The 15,523-nt window shown below is 41.7% G+C and overlaps 1 protein-coding gene across 2 annotated transcripts in view; it reads right to left on the bottom strand.

Annotated features, from left to right (window-relative positions):
* The window catches only part of PARP9 (poly (ADP-ribose) polymerase family, member 9), a 37,803-nt gene that overhangs the window by 14,468 nt on the left and 7,812 nt on the right, over positions 1-15,523 (bottom strand). For both annotated transcript variants that reach the window (XM_011950806.1, XM_011950807.1), the window contains exons 4-7: positions 14,248-15,083; positions 11,036-11,257; positions 9,187-9,405; positions 4,172-4,229 (exon numbers count right to left, since the gene is read on the bottom strand). In XM_011950806.1, coding sequence (XP_011806196.1) covers positions 4,172-4,229; positions 9,187-9,405; positions 11,036-11,257; positions 14,248-15,083 — 1,335 coding nt within the window. The remainder of the gene's footprint in view (positions 1-4,171; positions 4,230-9,186; positions 9,406-11,035; positions 11,258-14,247; positions 15,084-15,523) is intronic.

The following is a 15,523-nucleotide window of genomic DNA, read 5'->3' as shown; positions in this document are numbered from 1 at the left end:
AAAACAGTACAGAACAAAACACCATGGCCAGTGTTTTACCCCTCTGATATTATCACCACTGTCAGCAGTAGCAGCTTCAATTAAGTACTTATCTCTGAAAGCTGCATTGGGTATGAAGGAAATCTACCTGTATTGTTTACAGCCTCCTTTGGAACACAGAGTTTAGCTTGTAATGGGTTAGCTTTATCATCTCTTGCCTCTGCTATGTTGCATTTATCAGTTCACAGATGAGTTCACCTTGTGATCTCACCCTGGATGTTAACTAAGTATTATTTCCCGCTGAATAGGATTTTCCTTAACCTCTTGCTACTAGTTTTAAAATCAAACATCTCTGAAAGACACACAGCTTGAAGAGTCAAAATTATTTTTTAAAAAATGAATCTCTGATTTTAAGAATAATACATGTTTATTATTTAAAACTTGGAAAATTATCAACATATAATGGAAGGAAGAAATACCTGTGATTCCACTACTCAGGATTCCTCACACCTTATGAGACAGATACTAGTAGTTGTCCCATCTTACCAACAAGGAAACTGATTCACAGAGTCATTAAGTAACTTGCCCATGGCTATAGGACTAGTTAGTGGTGGCCATGAAGCTAATAGGTATGGGCATCTGACTCCAGTGCTCCCGCATATGCCTTCCAGTGAGTAATATCTGAACAGCAGGGGAAATTAGCATCATTCTCCTGAGATCTCAGTTGTGTGGTACAGGAGCTACAAAAGAAGTATAAGGACAGACCTAGAAGTAACACGGGGAGGATGGTCTCCCTCTGAGTAAAGATAAAAAATACAAAAGTCAAGGTTTTAGACAACAGTAAGAAGAAACCCAGGTTTTATATTGGAGGCATACTTTTGTTTAAACCCTTGTTCTATCTGGGAGATTATATTATTTTTTAGGAGAAAATAAAAACAATGCATAGTGATATTTCATTTATCCATTATTATCAAGAGAAAATTCTTTTCCTTCTTCTTCTTCTTCCTCTTCCTTTCTTCTTCTTCCTCTCTCCTCTCTCTCCCCCTCCCCCTCCCCTTCTCCTCCTCCTTCTTCTACTTCTTCTTCTTCCTTTTTTTTTTTTTTTAGAGACGGGGTGTCACTATGCTGCCAAGGCTGATCTTGACCTCCTGGCCTCAAGCAATACACCCACCTTGGCCTCCCAAAGCACTGGGACTATGGGCATGAGTCAGCATGCCTGGCCAGTAATAATAATAATTATCATTATTATTATTTATTTATTTATTTATTTTTGAGATAGAGTCTCACCCTGTCGCCCAGGCTGGAGTATAGTGGCGCGATCTCGGCTCACTGCAACCTTAGCCTCCTGAGTAGCTGGGATTACAGGCGCCTGCCACCACGCCCAGCTAATTCTTGTACTTTTCGTAGAGACGGGGTTTCACCATGTTGGCCAGGCTGGTCTCAAACTCCTGACCTCGTGATCTGCTCGCCTCAGCCTCCCAAAGTGCTGGGATTACAGGCGTGAGCCACTGCACCCGGCCAATAATTATTATTCTAACTTTAGTATATGTGTTGGCAAAGCGAGCACTATTCTTCTAGATAAGTAAATTGTTCGGATCACTAAAGGATAACTCTTCCAGCACCAAAATACACTGAATTTTAACTATGAGTTATCTATTTTTTTTTTTTTTTTGAGACCAAGTCTCCCTCTGTTGCCCAAGCTGGAGTGCAGTGGCACAATCTTGGCTCACTGCAACCTCTGCCACCTGGGTTCAAGTGATTCTCCTGCCTCAGCTTCCCGAGCAGTTGGGATTACAGGCACACGCCCCCATGCCTGGCTAATTCTTTTTTGTATTTTTAGTAGAGATGAGGTTTTGCCTTGTTGGCCAAACTGGCCTCGAACTCCTGACCTCAGGTGATCCGCTTGCCTCGGCCTCCCAAAGTGCTAGGATTACAGGCATGAGCCACCGTGCCCAGCTGAATTAAATATTTCTAATGATAACGTACCACCTCTCTGCCTTCTTAAATAGTATTTTTTGTTTTTTTGCTTTTTTGTTTTTGTTTTTTTTTGAGATGGAGTTTCCCTCTTGTTGCTCAGGCTGGAGTGCAATGGCATGTTCTTGACTCACCACAACCTCCACCTCCCGCGTTCAAGCGATTCTCCTGCCCCAGCCTCCCGAGTAGCTGGGATTACAGACATGCACCACCACACCTGGCTAATTTTGTATTTTTAGTAGAGATGGGGTTTCTCTATGTTAGTCAGGCTAGTCTCGAACTCCTGACCTCAGGTGATCCGCCCGCCTCAGCCTCCCAAAGTGTTGAGATTACAGGCATGAGCCACCGTGCCCGGCCCTTCCTAAACAGTTTAACCTTTCCTTGATAATCTGAGATCATCATCATCAATCATTTTGTTTATTTGTCACCCAGGCTGGAGTGCAGTGGCACAATCATGGCTCACTGCAGCCTTGACCTCCCTGGGCTCAGGTGATCCTCCCACCTCAGCCTCCCAAGTAGCTGAGACTACAGGCATGCACCCACCATGCCTGGCTAATTTTTTTATTTTTCGTAGAGATGGGTTTCACCATGTTGCCCAGGCTGGTCTCGATTTCCTGTCCTCAAGTGATCGCCTGCCTTGGCCTCCCAAAGTGCTGGGATTACAGGCTTGAGCCACCATGTTCCATCATTAACCATTTTTATGTCAGTTATTGTCCTGTGCTATATAATTCCTTTCCGCAAGAATTACTGAATTAAATGGTGACATTTGCTGCCATTATTCAGATTAATGACATACAGACCTTTTAATGTTCCTTTTCTATGTTATCCTCACCTAAAACTCCTCTTATATACCCACAGTGGATTCCCTGTGGTTCCCCAAACATGCACTGGATTTCTTTGCTCCTGTGGGTTTTCTCTACCTTGGATGCCCCATCCTACCCTCTCTGGACATTGGAAATCTTGCCATGCTCAAGCCCAGCTTAGAACTATCTCATCCATGAAGCCATTCTTGATCTTTACCAGTCAAAAGGAATCTCTTTCTCCTCTTAGCTACCTGGGGAGTTTGTCCATCTTCTCAGTCATTATTTATTGCTTGGCATTTGTTTAATGCTTTCAATTTATGGAACATTTTTGCATACATAATCTATTATCCTCACAACAGTCTGTTATTATCATCACTATACAGATAAATAAACAGGATCATAAAAGGCACAGTTCCAGGCCAGAAATGTTAATGCTCTCCTTCCTTACTTCCAGCACTGCCAGGCCACTGAACATTCCATCTCAGTCCACCCAAACTCCACTGAGAGAATGACATTATATACCTATAATCCCAGCATTTTGGGAGGCGGAGGCAGGCAGATCACTTGAGCCCAGGAGTTTGAGACCAGCCTGGGCAACATGGTGAAACCCCGTCTCTACCAAAAAACAAAAACAAAAAAAATTTTTAAATAATAAAATAAATTAACTGGGCATGGTGGCATGTGCCTACAGTCCAAGCTACTTGGGAGACTCATGTGGGAGGATGGCTTGAGCCTGTGAAGCAGAGGTTGCAGTGAGTTGGCATCACACCACTGCACTCCAGCCAGAGTAACAGAGCCAGACCTTGTCTCAAAAAGAAAAGAAAAGAAAAAAAAAATGCTTGACATCAAAAATGACTAGGGAGTATTCAGAATAGATATTGTTGGCCCAGACCCAGAGTCCCTGAATCAGCATCTGTAGAGTTGGGACAAATACATATTTTGGGGGTTTTTTGTTTGTTTGTTTTTTAAAGTTTCCATCATGATCCCAGTGATTACTCGGGTTTGAGTAGCATTGAGTTAACCCTTTTATCTGTTATTACTGAGATGTGTTTTCTGTAATTACAATAAGTAACCCTATTTAGATGTTCAGAGTAGGAAGAGTGACTGAATGCCAGTTTATGGAAGCCAGAACTTTTTCTTGGGAAAAAATTGTAGATATCTATTTATGAATCAACCACCCACACCTTGGATTATCCACTGCAACTCAAACTTCCTCTGTTCATATCATGAAACTGGACCAAGCAAGAATAGACTCATGATCAGGGCATAGAGTAGGCAGGTATCCAAGCAGGACCACAATGCAATACATGTGGCTTATTTATTATTCTTCTCCCCTCCATTAGTTCAGATGATCAAGAACAGAATGAGCCAATGGTGGGCGACACTACTTATTCGCCTGTGAATTTCTTACTCACCACTGTAATTGTTCAAACTCAGCATCTTGGACCTCTTTGCCATTTCAGCACTGAAAACCTACAAGAAGCAAAACAGAGCAGAGTCATAAGGAGGGCTGATAGCCATTGTCATCAAAGTCTCCCTCTCTGCACACACAGCACTTGACTTCATCCACTCTGTCAGTCCCATTCCTACTACCACAAATCTAAAGCAGCCTTTAGGAAAGTCCCAGAGAAGAGGACCACCATTAGAACACAGAAGGAACAAGCATAGGAAAAATGAAGATGAAATCAAAATCTGGTATAAATAAAGAAGACTATGCATTCCAAGACAAAATATAACCATGCATTCATTCAACAGATTTTAATGCTCTGCTTGCACTAAACCAAAGCTGTGGATATGTCACTGAAGAAGAAAACTATAGGTAACTAATAAAACACAAAATCATTTAAAAAATGGTATACACACCAAACTTGGTCTGTAAATTGAATAATAAAATAATCTGTTTTATGTAAGTTAATTCCTATAGAGTGCTTGAAATTGCTCCTGGCGTGTAGTAAACATTCAGTACATGGTAGCTATTGTTAATTGTTATTATATGAAAGTCTATAGACAAAGATTTGTGCATATTGCAACACAGATCCATTAACATAATGTCTATTAAAAATAACACATCTCGCTTAGCTTTTGGAGCCATGGTATTCACTGTCTTCCTTGTTCAAAGTAGATACAATTGGCAATACAGATAGTCCTGACTTACAATTGTTTGATTAAGGACTTTTTGGCTTTATTGATGGTGCAAAAGTGATACGTATTCAGTGGAAACTGTACTTGGAATTTTTAATCTTGAGCTTTTCCCAGGCTGGTGACATATAGTAAGATGCTCTTTCGTGATACTGGGCACAAGCCAAGCTCCCAGTCAGCCACATGATCACAAGAGTAAACACTGTATTCAGTAAGTTACACGAGATATGCAACATTTTATTACAAAATAGGCTTGTGTTAGATGATTTTGCCCAACTATAGGCAAATGTAAGTGTTCTGAACATGTTTAAGGTAGGATAAGCTAAGCTATAATGTTTGGTAGGTTAGGTGTATTAAATGCATTTATCTCACTGCAACTTATTTAGGAAGAAAATACGTGCTTATTAGAAGGCTTATTAGAAGACGTATACATTAAATCTGCACACACATCATACCTCCATGTGGATATAAAGTAGTGTTAATGCTGAAAAGAGCTTGAAGGAATGGTCAACATTCACTTTTAATGTAAATTGCTGTGTAAGATAATCCTCTTGTTTGAGTTACAAAACTGAAAGATGTATCATTCTCTGTGTTTATGTTTAATGGTTCAGAACAAAGTTTTGAGGGCAGACAGACACCAAGGTTGATCTTGGTTTGGCCATGTGACTAGCTGTGTGCATATTAACCTCTGGGTTATGTTTTTGGATTTGTGAAATGGAGACGACAACAGTAGCTTCATCAAAAGATTAAGGGGAGAAGGAAATGAGACACCCTCTTAGCGCAGTGCCTGACAGACACAATATATGGCACTATATATATATATATATATATATACACATACACTTTTTTTTTTTTTTTTTTTCAGACAGCCCTGGCTGGAGTGCAGTGGTGCAATCTCAGGTCACTGCAACCTCCGTCTCCCAGATTCAAGTGATTTTCCTACCTCAGCCTCCTGAGTAGCTGGGATTATAGGCACGTACCACCACGCCCTGCTAAATTTTGTATTTTCAGTGGAGCTCGGGTTTCACCATGTTGGCCAGGCTGGTCTCAAACTCCTGACCTCGGGTGATCCACCCAGCTCAGCCTCCCAAAGTGCTGGGATTACAGGCATGAGCCACCGAGCCCAGCCCCCTATGACACTATTTTTATTATTAGTCCCTGGGGGAGCGCTCAGACTGTGGTTGATCTTTCCACTTTTCTTAAACTGTCATGCACATTTTTGTTTGTATGTTGGAGAGAATGAACCTTCTTTTCTAGATGTGGTTAATTCTTCTTGTATGAAAATGGTGCTTCATAAACAGTTCAGGGGCTGGGCATGGTGGCTCACGTCTGTAATCCCAGAACTTTGGGAGGCTGAGGTGGGAGGATTGCTTGAGTCCAGGAGTTTGAGATTGGCCTGGACAACATAGTGAGATCCCACTTACACAAAAAATAAAAGTATTAGCCAAGCATGGTGATGCATGCCTGTAGTCCCAGCTACTCAGGAGGCTGAGATGGGAGGATTGCTTGAGCCTGGGAGGTTGAGGATGCAGGGATTTATGATCACACCATTGCACTCCAGCCCAGGCAACAGAGCAACATCCTGTCTCAAAAAAAAAAAAAAAAAGGAAATTAAAAAAGAAATAGTTCAGGGATGTGATCAGGGCACCTATCTGGGCTTAGAGATAATCCTCTGCATGGGAAAACTAATGAACTTCATCTGAAGGACAGGATTATTCATTTTATCAGAAGGTGAGCTACTTCCTCGGGTCATGCACCACCATCTCACCAGTCAGCTGTGGGTGAGGTGCAGTGGGATACTGGAGCTGGCATACAGTGACTCAAGAGAGCCTGCTGTGACCATCTCTTTCAGCTCTGCTTTCAGTGATGTCATATCAACAGCTTGAAAGCAGCCACAGAAATCAGCAAATGCTACAAACCTCTCTGTGGCAGCAGAGGAACAAGGACTTTTATACTTGTTCCAAGAAAGACCAAGCTGGAACAAGTATAAATTCATTTCCTTATAGGCAGAGATAAAATGGCAACCATGCACATAGAGCAGGCCAAGAGGTGGGAATATGAGCAGTCAGAGAACTAATGTTTGCAGCCACTCTCTGCCAGGCAAGGCCCTCTATATCCAAAATCCAGACACGTGCCGAGAAGTCTCACTAAAACTCAGATGTTGCTGTTGGCAGAAACAGAAACCTATATCTTGAAAACCTATTTTAGGTTGCTGTATCTTATTTCCTCTCCTTTTTATTCTTCCCTAACACCATTAAAGTCTTTCTCGAAAATGCCAGCTAAGTGAGAATAAAGCAGAGATGGTCAGTACTTTAAAGGCAGAACAGCACTGCAATATATATTAATTACGCTGAATATATCACAGTTTATTCACATGTTAGGAAATCAGCTTGATCTGTCCACCCAAACAAAAAGCTGAGATAAAGTGCACTCAGACCCATAAGACAAGCTCCCCTCCAACACAGGGACCCCAGACATGTTAGACAATGGCTGATTTCCTTCTGAGGTCGCCTACAGATGAGCTAAAAAAGAATGGGTTGAATTTGAGGGCAGTACTGGAGACATGGCAAAACTAGACAGGCATACTGATGCTGTTAAAGAAACTGGAAAGAAAAGATAAACAATTAACTGAATTTAGTAACGATCCAGCACTCAGTGAACTACAGCTCATTACAGTTGATATAATAACAGCTACCTTCTACTCTGTGCTAGGTACTACTCTACGTGTTTCACAGGTATTAACTCTTTTTTTTTTTTTTTTTTTTGAGAGGGAGTTCCACTCTTGTTGACCAAGCCGGGGTGCAATGGTGTGGTGTGATCTTGGCTCACTGCAACCTCCGCCTCCTGGGTTCAAGCGATTCTCCTGCCTCAGCCTCCCGAGTAGCTGGGATTACAGGTGTATGCCACCACGCCTGGCTAATTTTTTGTATTTTTAGTAGAAATGGGGTTTCATCGTGTTAGCTAGGCTGATCTCAAACTCCTGACCTCAGATAATCCACCTGCCTCAGCCTCCCAAAGTGCTGGGATTACAGGCATGAGCCACCTCACCTGACTGTACTAACTCATTTCATCTTCACAACAGCTCCATAAGATGGTAACTAGTATCCCTCTTTTAAGGATGAGGAAACTGAGGCACAGATAAGTAAACTAACTTGCCCAAGGTTATATAGCCAGTAAGAGGCCAAGTTGAGACTGATGGGGATTTTAGAGGGAAAACGGATTGAGAAGACAGGCCAGGCATAGTGGCTAACACCTATAATCCCCCAGAGCTTTGGGAGGCTGAGATGGGAAGATCACTTGAGCCCAGGAGCTCAAGACCAGATTGGGTGACATAGTAAGACTGCTTTTCTACAAAAAATTTAAAAATTAGCCAGACATGGGAGCATGTGCCTGTAGTGCCTGCTAATCAAGAGGCTGGAGTGGGACGGTCATTTGAGCCCAGGAGTTCAAGGCTGCAGTGAGCTATGATTGTGCCACTGCACTCCAGCCTGGGCAACAGAGCAAGACCTCATCTGTTTAAAAAAAAAGAGAGAGACAGAGAGACAGAAGACAAAGAATTTGCCTGAAATACACTGCATTTGAGATGACGGTCAGATATCCAAGTGGAAATGAGAGAGGATTGGCTAAGAAGACAGGACTTCACAGAAGTTGTAAAAAACAGTTGTGTTCTTGAAGGGAGAGAGATGAGAGAGGGGCAAGGACACCACACTGAAACTAGAGGGTTGCTTACCTTTAAGGAGCAGAGGGAAGAATAAGTGCCAACAAAAGGAAAGACCAAAGCTAGGTAGTAGGGTAAACATGGCTTCTTTTTTTTTTCTTTTTTTTGAGATAGTTTCACTCTTGTTGCCCAGGTTGGAGTGCAATGGCATGATCTCGGCTCACCGCAACCTCCACCTCCTAGGTTCAAGTGATTCTCCTGCCTCAGCCTCCCTAGTAGCTGGGATTACAGGCATGCACCACCACACCCAGCTAATTTTGTATTTTTAGTAGAGATGGGGTTTCTCCATGTTGGTCAGGCTGGTCTCGAACTCCCGACCTCAGGTGATCCACCCGTCTCAGCCTCCCAGAGTGCTGGGATTATAGATGTGGGCCACCATGCCCAGCCATCTATAATGACACGTTTTACTAGTTCAGAGGTAGACAATCTGTAAAAATTAAACTTCACCAATTAGAACACCACTACACTGTACAACACCTAGCCCTGAGTCTTACATTGTAGATACTAAACAGATGTTGTTGAATGAATGAATGAATGAATGAACTGTAGGACATTTCTAAGATATTAACTTACCTTATATATCTCCAAATCTGTTGGAAAGATCACAAACTTTACAGTTAACTGGTGTTTTACATGGTCTTTGGCAAATGTTAAAACTTCATCAAACAAAATCTCTGCTGCTGTTTCCTTCTTTATTTCCATGTTTCCAGTCCCAAGGGCAGGAAAGGAAATGGAAGTTATATTTTGCTCAATGCAGTTTTCCAAACACTCCTTCATTGCATGTTTTAATATCTGTAGGAAAACACAATTTTAAAATGAGCATTTGAGTCAAGAACAAGACTCCACTTACCCCTTGATCCTGCCCATATTTTACAATGTCCACCTCCACTCTCCCTCAGGGTTCGTGTCCCTGCCTCCTCACATGACAGGAAAGGTCCCACTCCAGAGGGAACCCACTATGGCTATAAGGTTAGGTGGTGAGAAACTGAAGCAATAGAGTGGCCATCTTGTGCTATTCAGGACATGTGGGCACTAGAATTTCTCCCAGTTTATGTAGCCTTGCCCATTCCCCCAGTTCAGAGAGCCAACCATCAGTTTACCCCATTCACCTACCCCTTCCAGGTCAACGTAAAGAGGATTGAATTTTCGTAAAGGATATCGAGATTAAAATAAGAAAGCAGCATTTATTCAACGTCATTAAGATCTATCATGTAATTCCTCTTGGAGAAATGCTAACATTTTTGGCAGATTTAAACTTCTACCAACTGTTAACATCAAAATAATACAGGAATGTTGCCCATGGAAGGACTTTGGAAAACTGAGGGATAGAGGGAGACTAGAGGACCAATTTGGGATTAGCGAGCTCTCAAGAGGGAACCAGAAATGGTGAAGAAGAAAGATAGACAAAGGCAGAGAAGGGGATTAAGTTTCCCTCTTTTCACTATCTGAGTGGGGTCCTCCTATTCTTTAATGACTATTTTATTTTATTTTATTTTATTTTATTTATTTTTTGAGACAGAGTCTCACTCTGTCGTCCAGGCTAGAGTGCAGTGGCACAATCTCGGCTCACTGTGACCTCTGCCTCCTGAGTTCATTAATGCTTGTATTTTATGTGCCTCAGTGGAGAGTGGGCTAGACAGCCAGGCTCCACTGCAGGCATGGGTGGAAGAGACCTCAGGTAATAGATTTGACTGGAATGATGCTGGAGGGGGAACCCCAGCTGCTCCAGGAATATAACACATGGAGGGACATGAGAGGCTGAATCCCTTGCCTACTTAGGAAAAGGCCGACGAGGTCACTGAGTATGTTAGTGTGAACCAGTGTTCAGACTGAGGGAGTACTAGTTTCGGTGTCTATCTGTAGTATGCCTACTTAAAATTTAGCCATGGGTTAGGCAACATTTTAAACTTCTTTGTTGTTTAGTTTGTTTGTCGTTTGAGACAGTCTCTGTCACCCAGGCTAGAGTGCAGCAGTGTGATCACAGCTCACTGCAGCCTCAATCTCCTGGGCTCAAGTGATCCTCCTACCTCAGCCTCCTGAGTAGCTGGGACTACAGGTGTGCACCACCACACCTGGCTAATTGGTTGTTGTTTTTTTTTTTGGTAGAAATGGAAGTCTTGCTATGTTGCTCAGGCTGGTCTCAAACTCCTAGGCTCAAGTGATCCTCCCACTTTGGTCTCCCAAAGCACTGGATTCACAGGCATGAGGCACTGCGCCAGACCTAAATCAAACTTCTTAAGATAACTTATGGCAACTGTACCTGTTCAGTATTTCTGGTATTCACAGGTGTGCTAAAAAATGAGGACTATACCACTTGACAAAATATTTCATGAATGTAATGAAATGATGGAAATTTGTTAAAAAAAAAAAAGGACTATATAGACTATGGAGCTAAACAAAGACACATTTATTTTAAACTTACCTGAAGTTTAGGAAATTCTGAATGCCACAGTACATGGTATATATATTGGCAGGACAAGTTAAATCCTCTTGTGACCAGTACCAACTGGGACTGTTGAAACTGTTTAGCCTTTGTGGCAAGAAATTCCGACTGCATTTCAACTCCTGCTTGTTGTAGAATTGACTTTGCCACAGGTCCAACTGTAATATCACGTGGGTCTACAGAATTAACAATTACATCTGCCTGAAAAGGGAAGAAAGGGTAGGATTCATTGTTAAATTCCTTCTTCTGAAATGAATAATTTAAATTTTACTTCCCTGAAGAGCTTCGAAAAATACTCTTTGAAGACCCTAATTTCTAAAAAATTTCATTATAAATATATAGAAACTCGTATTTCCAAAGAGCGATTATTTGATTGCCATGAATGAAGCTGAATTACGTAATTCAGAAATTACGAACATGTACGGATGATATAATTTTCTTTTTTCCTTTTTTTTAATTTTTTAATTTTTTTTTTTTTTGAGATGGAGTCTCGCTCTGTTACCCAGGCTGGAGTGCAGTGGCGCGGTCTCAGCTCACTGCAAGCTCCACCTTCCCCGGGTTCACACCATTCTCCTGCCTCAGCCTCCCGAGTAGCTGGGACTACAGGCGCCCGCCACCAGGCCCGGCTAATTTTTTGTGTTTTTAGTAGAGACGGGGTTTCACTGTATTAGCCAGGATGTTCTCGATCTCCTGACCTCGTGATCCACCTGCCTTGGCCTCCCAAAGTGCTGGGATTACAGGCGTGAGCCACTGCGCCCGGCCCGGCTGATATAATTTTCATTGCAAACATCTGTTTGCCCCTTGCTGGATTACACTTCCCAGATGGCTAGATTCCGAGTATTCCCTGTGATTTGTTTTAAGCTCTGTGAATAAATGGTTTCATCTCTGCCTGACCACCATGACTTTTTGCTATTTCATCATGGGTTTTTGTTTTGTCTCATTTTAAATAGGAAATAAAATTTCTTGGGAAATTTCCATCTCCTAATGTTTTTATGGTTTAAAGTATAACAAACTTAACATGGTTGAAGAAACTCCAAATGGGACAAAAAGGTATTCAATGAAAAGTAGGCCCTCTTCTTGGTCAGGTCCCCAGACCTCCTACTCACCCACCCATCTTATGTGCAACCAAGTTCTTCATCTCTCTCTTCAGAAATAGACTGTACGTATACATGAGCTGTACTTTAGACAATATCATCTCCTAGTTAACCCTCAGAGCGGTGCTAAAAATGATAGTGTCCTTCTTTCCCCCATGCCCAAATTCCCCTAATCATTCTATTGACTTTGGCTCCCTTTCAGGGTAACTCAGGTACTTCTTCACTGATGTTAATTAATGCTTCACTTCGAAAGCACAATTAGAATTTGCAATTTGGGGGCACCAACACCCTTTAAAAATTGTAATGTTCCTAATGTTGCTGGCAATAAATATACACTAAAAAATTCAGTTAAAGGGATAAGTTAGTCAACTAGAATGCTTCCATTTTAATTTTAAATTTGTGTGTTAATGACTTCTCAAATATTTCATTTCATGAACTCCCCTAGTCTTCTCTCTAATCGTCTTATAGGCAATAAGTGTTTTTTTGTTTGTTTGTTTGTTTTATCAATGTCTAAGTCTATTTGATTGTGGTCACAGGAGTCTTAAGTGTGACATCACTGATCCAGAAGGAAAAAAAAGAATATAGCCTTATATTCATTCTCACCCTCTGTTGTGGTGCCTTCTCCCTCCTACCCCCTCCACTTATTTATCATTAATATGCTGAACCCTTAGATGCATGCCCAGACCAGGCCTTGGGGCTATAGGGATGAACACGCCAAGATCTTCATCTTTAAGGTGCTCTCCATCTAGCAGGGGAGCTGCACTAACTCAGAAATACCTAGGTTCACCACTACCTTGACTCCTTCCCTCTCCCTGTTAGCGTCCTCGCCTTTGTGCCCAGTGACCCCCAGCTAAACGCTTAGTTGCACCTTCTATTCTCCACAGCCCCTGGCAGAGTTATGTTCTGTGTATAAACACATAGACTACGACTTAGAGCTCCTCCCGTGTCTCCTGACTCTAGTCAAGCCCATTATTTTCTGTCAATTCCTCTGCATCTCTCTGATCAAGTCACTCTGACCACCCAGAAAGCTTCCCCTCCTGCCAATTATAACCATTGAAACTTGAGATCAGATTCAAAACTCATACCTTCTGAGGCAATCTTTCTTGGTCCACTATACTCCACTCTTGTCACAAATTTACATACTCTTAAGTATTATTTTTGTTTACTATTGATAGGTTGCTTCAGAAATGTTGAGATCGTTTTTCTCCCCAGAGAGATTTTTCAAATAAAGAATATTTTTACAATGAAGAATATAATTGACTTTAGGTTCCTTGGGATCAAAGATTATTCTAATTCCTCAGGGTGCCTAAGATAATAGCAATAGCAATAATAATGACAAATACTTATTACATATCAAGCACTACTCTAAGCATTTTATGTGTATTGATCCCAGCTCTAAGATACAAATGCTATTATTATCCTCATTGTACAAATGAGGAAACTGAAGAACTAAAGATAAAGTAACTTGCTTTGGGTTACCCAGTTAAAAAAATAGCAAGGCTGGTATTCAAATCCAGATGGCCTGGCCCTGAATGCGATATGATTATTCTTTGTTTTTAGAGACAAAGTCAAAGTCTTGCTCTGTTGCCCTGGCAGGAATCACTGCAGCCTTGAATTCATGGGCTCAACTGAGCCTCCTCCCTTAGCCTCCCAAAGTAGTTGGGACTACAGATGTGCATCAACATGCCCTGAAAATTTTTTTTTTTTTTTTGAGAGACAGGGTCTTGCTACATTCCTCAGGCTGGTCTTGAACACCTGGGCTCAAGTGATCCTCCTGTCTCGACCTCCCAAAGTGCTGGGATTACAGGCATGAGTCACCATGACCCGCCTATTGTAAAAAAACTTAAAATAAAAAATTTTTAAAGAGATGGGGTCTGGCTATGTTTCCTAGGCTGGCCTCCAACTCCTGGGCTCAAATGGTCCTCCAACCTCAGGCTCTCAAGTAGCTGGGTTACAGGCATGTACCACTGCACCTGGCTCATATTCTTAATCCAAACAAGATGGTTTCTACGTAGTGTTGCGTAGTGTATACTTAAAAATTATTTAACTTTCAAGGATCACCTGTGCCAGTTCGAGAGAACAGAAACAAAGACTTACCGTCTGTCGTTCAATGTGGCCCTGGACAATCTGGAGGGTCAGGTTGTTTATGACCATTGCATTGAAAGAAGGGGTGGTTTCTTGTCCCAGCTCACTCTTCCCTAGGATTAATTCTGAAGCAGCTTTAAAGGCAGCAACAGTAGAGTCTTCATTGCTCACTAGGTGAATTTCTTTCAAATTACTCATCACTGGCTTCCTTTGCAAATGAACCCGGATAGTCTCTACAATAGTCTCTGTACACAAATTCAGAGGGAACTGAAAAATCCCAGAGCTCAAGGCTGGAATTGCTACTGTCTTAATGTGAGTATTTCTATAGAAGACATAACCCAGAATACTTACAATGGCCCTCTCCAACTTTTTAATACATCCCTGTATATCCCATTCCATCCACCGAGGCCCAACAGCATGAATGATCTGTTTGCAGGGAAGCCTCCCTGCTCCTGTGACAGCTATCTCACCAGTTGATACTTTACCAAATCTGGCAACCCACTGTTTGCTTTCTTCTTGGATTTCAAATCCACCAGCTTTCACCAGGGCCAGGGCCAGGCCTCCCCCATGTAGAAGATCTTCATTGGCTGCATTCACCACAGCATCAACAGCATGTGTGGTGAGGTCATCTTTCCAGACTGATAACTCTATCTTAGGAGTCAGCATTTTTCTGAACACTTGCAGAGATTTGCTGTTGCCTTCCCGAACTGGAGAGACCACGGTAGAGATACAGCCAAACTTATTCTGGAGGACTTCACACAGCTGACGCTCATTATTTTTAAAAATTTTGAAGTCATTGTGGTTAATGGGAATTCGTGAACTATACTTTTTTCCAACAGCATCAGTTCCTGGAAAAGAAGAGAAGATTAAAAAAAAAAAAAATCACAGTTTGAAAGGTTGTAATCCCACTTCATACCAGGAGACTGTGTTTCCTATGTGCAAAAGAGAGATGAACTTCATCTATTGTCCTTCGTGATTCTTCTTCTCAACTAGACATATAATCAGACTAAGAACATCTAAGAGTTTTCAATGGGTCACCCATAAAGTGCATACTCTTGTGCCTGACATATATTAAGTACTCCATAAGTGGTAGCTACCACGATGTAGTGATGATGATAGGAAAACTATGTATATGGGGGCCATGAATTTTTAAAAATATATATAAAAGTGGAGAGCTTAGAAAGACCCATGCTTATGGCACAGGTATTGGAAGGGACTTAATTATGAGCCAAAATAGGTGGAGGTTTTATAACTTTTTTGCTTTTGTCAGCATCTAAGTTTGTGTTTT

This window comes from Colobus angolensis, unplaced genomic scaffold (assembly GCF_000951035.1).
Source record: "Colobus angolensis palliatus isolate OR3802 unplaced genomic scaffold, Cang.pa_1.0 Scaffold31, whole genome shotgun sequence".
NCBI classification, from domain to species: domain Eukaryota; kingdom Metazoa; phylum Chordata; class Mammalia; order Primates; family Cercopithecidae; genus Colobus; species Colobus angolensis.
This window is presented reverse-complemented; position numbering and strand designations above follow the sequence as displayed.